Below are 10643 nucleotides of genomic sequence, written 5' to 3'. Positions count from 1 at the left end.
GCCGTATACAAGGCCAGTGAAGTTCAAAGCAGCACATGGCTTCAAGGGACCTTACGATTTTGAACAAATTAAAGTTGTTCAGGATCTCAGTGGAGAGCATATGGTGGGTCTCAAATTCCATCTGTGGTTTTGCTGAATCTGGTCAGTCTGAAATTCAGGTTCATCTACTTGGTGACCTCCAGAAATGACTGTCAGGTTTATTCTTCTTGAACAGCTTCAGTCTGGAAAGTAGTAGTCTAACAAAAATTTTGGCTGATTTGACCAGATCTTCCAGGGGCAAAACAAGTATGTAGATAGTAAGGCATTAGGGATTCTCTGGAGCCTTCCCTTGAGGAGTTACGGCATCAAATGGTACTTGGTTTCTTTGTTCCTGCAATTACAAATTTAGGCTGAAATAGGCTCATTTCTGCTACCAGAACTGAGCACAGAGCAGCAAGCTTGACCCACTCAGCTGCAGATAAATTAGTCTATTAGAGAGATGAACACAAGTATCAAGCAGAAATACTTGATATGTTCCGGAGGCAAAAGTAGGGAGAGATTAATGGAATATGTGGATCAGAATGATAAGGAGGGGAGAGACCTGGATATGATATTTGTAGAGATGCCTGCGGAGAATGAGGCAGAAAAACTACCTATTCATCATGGTTGGAAGTGTGCACGCTTCCCTGCAGAGTCTGGAATACATTCTAGTATTCCCTACTTCCCAGACTGCTCTGCTGACAGCAGCTCTCTGGCAACTGAAGCAGTTCCCCTTGAAGTGTTAGGCTAAGGGTAATGACCTCCAGCAGTCGGTGATGGGACATTTCAAGCTTGTCATCCAGCTGTAGTTTCCAGTTGTACTGGTAACCTAGCTATGTTAGTTTCCATCATGCCAGTTCTTCTTGAAGCTAGGAAATTGCCCAAAGCTGATGGAGTCAAATGCCTAGTAGCTGTTTATTAAATAGCAGGAGGAAGTGGAATACACTGCTTGTGCAGAACTGTGTTTTATTGACTGGTAGAGCTTTGGACTTTATAATGGAGAAAGAATTGTTATCTTCAGCGGCTTTGCAGAACCCTCATACCTGTTCTGAATTTAGCAGATATAAGTAGTACTCATTTTAGTTGCCAGAACTGATGTAACCATCAGCATTCTAATTTCAGGTGCAGCTACAAGTACTTGTCAGTTCTACAAAACAAACCTGGTGGTTCTAAGTCCCTCAGAAACTTGGGCAGGCTGGTACTAACTGTGCCAGTTTCACGTGGCATCCTGTGGTAGTGCTGACCTGTAATTCTTCTCCTACAGTCATCTGCCCTCTGGGCTTTTTCTTTCAAATTGTTTTTGCACATGTTGCACAGTCCCCCAGTCTTAATTACTTAGCAGCATTTTGATCTGCAATTTATTTTACTTGTGATATCTTGTGTATGTCCTAAATCTTGTCAGTTGACATTCTAGTAAGGCTTGTTTGGTATGGAGAAAAAGCACTTTATGTAACTTAAACAATCATCTCTTTCTTTTGACAGGGTGCTGTTTGGACAATGAAATTTTCTCACTGTGGTCGATTATTGGCGTCTGCAGGCCAGGACAATGTAGTGAGGATTTGGGTTCTGAAGAATGCTTTTGACTATTTCAATAACATGCGCATGAAGTACAACACAGAAGGTATCTCTCTGTGCATCACTAGAGCTCTAAAACACTAGAAATTCTAGTTATGTGGGACCTTAATGCTTAGCACAGTGTTTCTGTCTGTGTTCCAGGCCGTGTCTCTCCTTCCCCATCTCAAGAGAGTCTGAATTCTTCCAAGTCTGATACTGATGCAGGGGTATGTACACTAGGGATTGGGAGGGGAAGGGCTTGGGGATCACACTGTTCTGTAGTACCAGATCTTCTTTGTTGCTTTATCCAGACACGCATTAAAGAGATTTTGTGGTTTTGAGGCACAAAGTGTCGTATCAGTTGACATCTTCAGTGCTGTTAACCCCATGTGTGTGAGGTACAGGCAAGAAAGTTCCTCATGAAATGCATTACAAAATGGGCATCACTGTGCTGTAGCCTCCTGGCAGGGGAGATCACTGAGTGAAATGCTAAGGGGAAAACACCTACATTGCCATGTCCTGGCTTAGTGTTTTGCCTCAGAGCTCTGCTTATATTTAACATCTGACTCCATGATGTCTTTTCCGTGGAAGGCCAAACTGAACAATGGGATGCTCAGAAGCATAATAAAACCTGATGTGTTTAAATTTCTCACATCTGTGTAGGAAGAAAACGGAACAAGACTGATAAAAAGTATTAAGACACACTTATTTGTAGAGTTTTTAGGTAGTGTAGTAAACCTTGCCATTAAAATTATTGTGTTTAAGGTGTTTTTCTTCCGGTTTTGGCTTCTGGTAGTGTAAGAAACAGATGACAAAGTCAGGGTTTAAGTGAAGATTTTGACAGTAGTGTTATTTAGTGTGTATTGTTTTAGTGGTGGGAAGAGCTGGGGACTCCAGCAATCATTCTTTACCTCAGGTAAGTGAGTAGGCTTGCTTAGCCACACATGCCAGGGATGATGTTTTGAGTGTGTTTGTTTTGATTTTTTTTTTCTGAGGTGGTTTTGTATAGGAACTTCTAGGGCTCTTTACATTTTGCAGCTGTTTATTCTGAAAGGGTCTCTTGTTAGGAAGTTGTCATTCTTGATGTGCACTAGAAACATGGAAACTAACTCACAGGTTATATTCTGAAGTGGAATGCAGTTTTCAAGGCTGAGAGCCTTTCTTCCAAAAACTTACCATCAGATGTTTGTTTCAATTGCTGTCAAGCTGATCCTATTGAATCAAAGCTGTATGAATGGAAGATTCAGAACTGTAGAATTTCAGGCCCATTGTACTTGGCATTTACTTTAATTGTTTATTAGTGCAATATTGTTTATTTGAAAGTCATAAGAGTTGTTACTCAAATTGTTATCGTCCCTGTACTCTTGGTAATCAGTAATTGATTTGTTGTTGATTTTTCCAGCTAATAGTTGGTAATGTTTCTATACATTTCTGTGATAGATTTGCAGTGGAGTTGAAGAAGACCCAGATGATAAAAATGCCCCATTTCGTCAGCGACCGTTTTGCAAATACAAAGGCCATACAGCAGATCTCCTTGATCTTTCCTGGTCTAAAGTAAGGCACCTTAATACAGACTACACAACTCTCCTGTGTTTTCATGGCCATTGTCAGTTGCCACTGGAACCATATGTTTAAACAGTATGAAACAACCAATGAAGTTAAAAGGTTTTGTAGAGGCAACACTTATTGCAGCTGAAATGGTTGGAATACAATGAGCAGCTTTCTTGGGCTTGTGTAATTAAAAGTCATCTTGAAAAAAATCAGACTAGGAACAATGACATTGTGTATTCAATAGTGAAAGTAAATTGTTTAGAGTGAGAGGAAGTTCCATTGAGCTGTGTCGTTTCTGATTCATGGTGTTACTCCTTGTCTTCAGTATGCTTTGCTAGTTCTATGCAAAATGTACACATCCTAAAGTTGCTGAATGTGTATATATTTCACGTAAAATATTTCACGTAAAACTTACTCTGTTAATTCTCCACATGAGAATATAGTTGTGCTTTCAAGAACAGAGTCTGGCTGAAGGATCTTAGGCATCTCTGCAGCCTGTCCTGCTATTTCTTCTCTGAATACTTTTACTACTTTCCAAGTATTCATGTTCGTTGAAATTCTTCCAGCAAATTTTCAGTGGCTGAGGGTCAGTGTATTGCTCTTAAGGGAAGCACCAATCAGTAATGATAATTTGGATAAACCTTTTGATCTGAAAGGATTAAATGTTGAATTTCAGGGCAACAGAGGAATTGGTGAGGCTTTACCAATCAAGTTTCTTCTGTATTTTCAATTATTGTTGTGTCTCTCAATAAGCATGGAATTCTCTTGTTTCACAGAATTACTTCTTGCTTTCTTCTTCTATGGATAAAACTGTCAGATTATGGCACATATCAAGAAGAGAATGTCTTTGCTGCTTCCAGCATATAGACTTTGTCACTGCTATAGCTTTCCATCCAAGGGTAAGTGTAATTGCCCTCTTACTTCTAGAGAGGCAGAATTGAAAATTATAAGAGTCCTCTCCCTTTATTTTCAGTTTCTAAAAAATATGATTAAATAATACAATTTGCACTTTATGCCTATTGGAGAATATTCCAAAACTAAGTGTTCGTCTTCACTGAATTTCACCAGGAGTGTCCATGTGGTCTAACCATCTGTAGAGGTGAAAAGTGAATTGTCTGCTGGCTGTAACATCACAGTTGGTATAGTTTAGAGTAACTTTATGAAAAATCAGAATTTCCAGTGAGGGATGTTGTGGTTAAACATGAGTGGAAAAAAAATCATAATGAAATTGCAAAGGTTGTCTAGAGACCACAAACTCCTTGGGGATGTTTAAAGCTTGACAAGATCTAACCCAGTACAACCTGGTCAGACTTTTGAGGCTGTCCTTGCCATGAACAAAGAAGGATCCAGAGATTCTTTCCATCCTGTCTTTTTTTTATATGACTTAAAAAACACCATAATAAAGCTTCCTGATTATTAATAAAGCTCAAGTAGAGGAAAAGCATTTTTCAGTGTTCCCTGAATATACAGAACTAGTATATGTATTGGAAACTCTGAAAGGAGCTTTCAACTCCTGACAAGGTTAGTGTTTTTCCAACTTACGCTGAGAGGGTACAAAGTACCTGTGCTGACAGTGAGCAGTTTTTTAACCTGAGGTATAACTGCATGTGTCTAATCTTGTCAAAAATCTGCAGGAATTTGAACTCCATTCACCAGCAATTTCTTTAAACATTATAATCAGTTCATCTGAGAACTCTTACTTGGGAGGTTCTGGAGAGAAGCTGTTTGGAAATGAGGTGGGAAGGTTTTAAGGAAGGCAGAGACATACTCATAGCGTAAGCAGAGATTAAATGTGTGTCTCCTCTCAGGATGACAGATACTTCTTGAGCGGCTCATTGGATGGCAAACTCCGACTCTGGAACATTCCTGACAAAAAAGTGGCATTATGGAATGAAGTAGATGGGCAGACAAAGTTGATCACAGCTGCCAACTTCTGTCAGAATGGCAAATATGCAGTCATAGGCACCTACGATGGAAGATGCATCTTCTATGACACAGAGGTAAGAACTTTTTGAAACTGATAATTTTTTCGTGCTAAGTGACAGATTTAAAAGTCATGCACATTGAAATATCAGGAAATAAATGTATTAGAACTTGCAGCAAAGTGAAATTTTTACACAAGTACTTCAAGTCAGGTCACATCTTAATTGTCTTTGCAGCACCTGAAGTACCATACCCAAATACACGTGCGTTCTACCAGGGGCAGAAACAGGGTGGGAAGGAAAATTACTGGCATTGAACCCTTGCCTGGAGAAAATAAGGTACTGTCTGTCAGTGTTCAGTACTGAGTCTGGTATTTATATATTGAAAACAAACTGGAAGTTCTGTAATCTGATGGTGTTTCAAGAGTTGTCACAACCTTGTTGCATAGATGATTAGATAAGTAGGAGTCAGTATTTGACTGCTGCCCTGCTGCACCTTTTCCCTAGTGTCATCTTGAGAGTTTTTGGCTAACCTACAGTTGTCTCCACTTGTAAGGTGCCATAAAAGGGCTAATCATCTAAGTGCGCTTATGCATTTTGACAGCCCTTTCTGTTCCTTATAAGCACTTTAAGCTTTAAATGTGAAAAGGAAACAAACATCTACCAAGAAGAGCCCAGTTTGTTTGTATAGCAGGTAATGAATGGCCTCTGCTCTGTGCTTTGTGATTGATGGAAATTTACCTCACTAGAGTAGCTGTTCTGCTGTTTTATTGTGGAATATGTTAAAAAATATCCTTTGCAAATTGATGACTGTTCTTTGGGTCCACATTTTACTTCAGTGAAGAGTAACTGTTCCAGTTCAGACCAGTCAGGCTGATCTTAGCAGTGCAGTTGTTCTGTCCATTGACAGAAGATGAGAGAGAAAAATATCATTGTCCTAAACCTGATTTTGTCTCTTTGGGCCTATTTGTTATTCTGACTGTTTGAATTAACTCTGATGCTCCTTCTTGGACATGCTAATTGATTCCACTCCTAAATTGATGTATGTCTTTTCTAGATACTAGTGACATCAAATGATTCCAGAATCAGGTTGTATGACTTAAGAGATCTGTCTCTGTCTATGAAGTACAAAGGTTATGTCAACAGCAGCAGCCAAATCAAAGCCAGCTTTAGGTAAGACAGCATTACAACAATGGAGTTGTTGGATTTGGGAAATGCTGTGGGGGGAAGTACAGAGGCTTTTGTTTAAATAATCTACCTTGGTATGAAACTGAGCTTCTGAAATATCACTTGGCTCAGGATACAAAGGTAACTAAAGGCTCTGGTCAGGAGTGATGGAGCTGCCTATGAGATAGGAGTTGTGAATGATCAAATGGACATTACTATGTGTGTTCACTACTGTTGCTCTGAGTGCAGGAACTGTGCTAGAAGTGCTGGGGCTAGGACACTGCGTCATCTCTCTTCCATGATAAATAGGTTTTATTTCCTTAATTTGTCAGGTATTGTTGTCAGGTATGTGTTGGTCACCCAACTGTTGCCCAAGGCTGTTGGTCACTGCCTGTGATTGTATTATGAACAATTCCTGTTACAGAGTCTCAGATGTTCACACAGGTTCTGGGCTCAAACAGATGAAAATTGCACTTAAAGATTATGCCATTTTCTTGTTGCTGTGTATTGGTGTTACTCACCCTCTTCTGTCAGAAGCTGCAGGAGAACTATCCATGAGAACTACTGTTCTTCCAGAGGCAGAGCATCAGGAAGCTTGCATGCAGAGTCATTTAAGGGCTGTGTATTTTTTTTGAGCTGCAGTCACTAAAATAAAGGAGCAGTTCAAATTGTGAACTTAGCCTAATTGCACTCATAAAGCTGCAAGTCATTTGCAGAGCTACTGCAGTGGGTGCTTGAACAGCTAAGAAAAGTTATGTTTTTCCTGCTTTGAATCCTTAGCCATGACTTTACCTACATTGTAAGTGGTTCAGAAGATAAATATGTCTATATTTGGAGTACCTACCATGACTTGAGCAAGTTTACATCTGTAAGAAGAGACCGTAATGACTTCTGGGAAGGCATTAAAGGTAAAAAAACAACTTTTGATCTTTGTTTTATCGAAACTTAGGTGATTTGAAAATGGAATATTTTTTTTATTGCCTATGCATTCAGTTTGAACAGATTCCTGGCAAGATGTGTTGTCATTGGTGGACTGTCAGAACAGCTTGTTCACAGGAAACTCTACACGTGCATAAGACAGAGTAGCCTAGAGTTTGTCCAGCTTCAGTAAGAGATTCTCAATGAATGTAATGTTTCACTGGCAGAACTTGATTGTATAGGTGTAGAAATCAAACTAATTACCACCCCTTAGATCCTTTATGGAAAAGTGACTTTGAAAACAAACTTGTTTCCCTTTCATGAAAGGAAAAAAAAAAAAGGGCAGCTCTTTTATGTCACACACAGTTTTTGGGAAATGTGGGGCCATGTTTATATCAGATGTATTTTGAGCCTCTTGCCAGTTAAGTTTTGGGTGCTTAGAACAACTTCTGAGATCCCTAAGCTTATAGAGCAATGAGAATTGCTCCTTGAATGCTGAGCTCACCTAAAGCCACTAGCACTGAGATTTTTGGCTATTTACTAGAATTTATGCCTGCTGTTCTTGTCAAATTAACACTTCTTGAAACAAGGTAATCAAACCTGGATTGTCTTTCTGAAGCGCACAATGCAGTCGTCACATCTGCCATTTTTGCTCCCAACCCTGGTTTGATGGTGTCACTGGAAACTTCTGAAAAGCAAGAAACTGAAAGTAAGGGAGAAGATTCTGAGACATCAGACACCATACCCTCTGGTAGGTGTTCTAAAATGAGCTCTGCTTGATAATTATGGTCTGAGCAGGAAAAGATGATGTATACTTGGACTCTGGGAGAGAGGTTTCTTGAGAAGAAAAGCCCTTGCTGTGGAATGGGTCTATATTCCACCTTAGCAGCTGTTGTATTCTTAAAACCTGGAGAATGTGAGGTGAGGAACTCAGCTGTTGTCCTGTGTGCTTTAGGATCAGTCTTTTTTACACTGGAGCTGTTAGGAGGTAGAGCTGTACCAACAATTAACCAGAAAGTTCCTTTCCTAGAAATACAGATGTTCTTGAGGTATTGACTAGATAATAGGAATATGAGAAGGGAATCACAGTGATATCTTACATTGTAATGAGAGCTTGGTTTGGTTTGTTTTTTTTAATGAACTAACAGTTTGTTCTCTTTCCTGTTAAGGAGCTCTGAAGACAGATCACACAGAAGTGCTTTTATCAGCCGACTTTACTGGAGCAATTAAAGTCTTCATTAACAAAAAGAAATATGTATCTTAGTTGTTTTGCAACTGACAGCATAAAGCCATGGTACTGTGGGATTAAAATTCCCTAAATAATGCAGGCAAAAGCAAAGTATCTAATATAATAATATTACAGGCTGATTTATTTTCAGATCTTTATTTTAAGGCTACTCAGATACCGGATCTGTGGAGAGCAGTGTGCCTGTTAACACCTGGGCTTGTAGGGTAGAAAGGAATGTGTCAGAATAATCCTGCCAAACATTAGACTCTAAACTTCCTGTGAACAGTTTTTTTGCAACGTCATTGTGAACCTGCACAGGTTTCTGCACGAAAATGTCTTCACACATGTGTGTGCCTTTTGGTTATGTGCACAGATTGGAACATATATCAAAAGGATTTTAGTGGTGCTTGTGGCCACTAGATGTCAGGAATGGGGACGGGAAGGGATGGCTGGAAAAATGCTGAATGATCTAGTCTGATCTTTGCACAAAATTCCATTTGAGAAAGATCTTGAATTTGTAGTAGCTATTGTTCAGAACTTTAAGTTATGCAAGTTTTTGATGGGTCAGCAACCATGTGTAAATGTTTTTATAAATTTTTCGACTTCAGGACGTGAAAATTTTTTTTGTTGTCTTTTAATTGTTGTGGACTTTAGATTCCTTTCTTATATATAATTTTTTTGCACACTGGAGCACAAGACTTGTGTAAAGAATTCTCTCATTCCTTGTTCACGGGCACCAGGATATATTCACCTTCCAGATAAAATTAAGCTGCATTAGAAAGTTCTTATATTTTACAACTATGTAAAATAAACTGTTTACATTTTTTAAGCATTGTAGCTTAATGTTATAAGTTCTTCTTGTTTGTTTAGTGCCACTGAATTTTGAAAGTCTTTGTACATATTCATATAAAGCACCTATGAAGTAACATTCTGGGCACCATAACCCATGAAATGTTATTGATGGTCAAGTGTTTCAGAGAACAGATGTATCATTAAACTTGGTCACACACTTGGAAATTGTTGATTCTTTTCCATTTTGATTCATAAATTTGCCTTTTGTATAAGTAGTTTTGACCTGTTTCTGAGATCATTGCTGCTGCATGCACTTGTTACCTTCTGCATTCTGCTTTGCCTTACCTTGTCCCAACTTTCTTTCTGAAATAACAGGAATGAAGTGCTGCAACTGCACATTACACAGAGTTAGGAGGAGTTATGTGATAATGTAGTGTGAGGAGGAGACTTAAGAAGTGTTTAAAGAATCCTCTCCTTAGTGGAAGAAAGAGGACATGGAAAGGCAGGAGCTGAGTCTTACTCTTCTTTTAATTTTTTTCTACTCTGGTGAGTTTGACTATGACTTTGTGTAGAATTGTCTTGGACAAGAAAGACAGTTGCAAGGGGTTTTTCATTAGGCAAAATAAATACAAAACTGGTACACACTATCTGAACTTTCCTTCAGTTGACACTCAGGTAAATTTGACTCAGACTTGAAAATACCTGTTAGAGACAAGAAGCTAAACTTTCTCAAGCGTTTTTCATTACTGTGAGCTCCACTGAACTAGCAGAATTGAGGAGGTGGCACAAGAAGACATTTGGTTTGTGACTCCAAAGATGAGTTTCATCATACATGCAATATATATATAGAGAAGACTAATTGACTCTGATTCCTGTGAGCTGATCTCAGACTCTAATGGAGTTTGCTGTAGATAGTCTACATATTTGTTGACAAATACAAGCTAAGAAGCTGCTTTATGCAGTACAAACACCATCACCTTTCTTACAGATACTGTAAAATTCTAATGTCTAGAGTGGTCTTCCTCTCTCTGGAACTACAAGTCCAGACTGGAGGAAGAGGCATATGGACATAGCTTGGGGGTTTTAGGGTATGCTTACTTTTTTAGACATGCTGCTGTTCCATTCCTGATTTTCCCATACTATAGTTAAAATAGCAATTGCAAAAGTTAGTAATGAGTAACAGGAGGATGAAGCACTTACTAGCTGGTAAGAAATACACCTAGAGCACAGGTCCAAGTGCAGCTTTCAGAGTGACTGAAGACCTGGCTCCTGTCACCATGCAGTGTTTGATGTACACTTAGGACTCAGTGGGCTTCAGGAGGGATTCCTGCAACATTAATGGCTTGCATTTTGGATGGGTTTTTTTTTGCTTGTTCTATGTGAAGCGTCTCTTCTGTAACAGCTTAATGATCTGAATATTATGTGGGTTTTTTTCCAAGATTTAAACATGACTTTGGAGACATAAGTTGAAACATAGTTTCACATTGTAGCTG

The 10643-nt window shown here is 39.0% G+C and overlaps 1 protein-coding gene across 1 annotated transcript in view; it reads left to right on the top strand.

The window, feature by feature from the left end:
* Positions 1 to 9375, top strand: part of WDR44 (WD repeat domain 44) — a 14864-nt gene extending 5489 nt beyond the window's left edge. The window contains 11 exon segments of the mRNA XM_009082194.1: positions 1 to 103; positions 1501 to 1639; positions 1735 to 1799; positions 3013 to 3126; positions 3900 to 4022; positions 4932 to 5123; positions 5283 to 5384; positions 6103 to 6218; positions 6993 to 7120; positions 7750 to 7881; positions 8300 to 9375. The exon segment at positions 1 to 103 is cut by the window's left edge and continues 37 nt beyond it. Coding sequence (XP_009080442.1) covers positions 1 to 103; positions 1501 to 1639; positions 1735 to 1799; positions 3013 to 3126; positions 3900 to 4022; positions 4932 to 5123; positions 5283 to 5384; positions 6103 to 6218; positions 6993 to 7120; positions 7750 to 7881; positions 8300 to 8394 — 1309 coding nt within the window. The 3' untranslated portion in view covers positions 8395 to 9375.
* The last annotated feature ends 1268 nt before the right edge of the window (positions 9376 to 10643 follow it).

This window comes from Acanthisitta chloris, unplaced genomic scaffold (genome assembly GCF_000695815.1).
Source record: "Acanthisitta chloris isolate BGI_N310 unplaced genomic scaffold, ASM69581v1 scaffold28039, whole genome shotgun sequence".
Classification (NCBI taxonomy): Eukaryota; Metazoa; Chordata; class Aves; order Passeriformes; family Acanthisittidae; genus Acanthisitta; species Acanthisitta chloris.
Note: the sequence above shows the minus strand (reverse complement) of the source record. Positions and strands in the feature narration are given on the sequence as shown.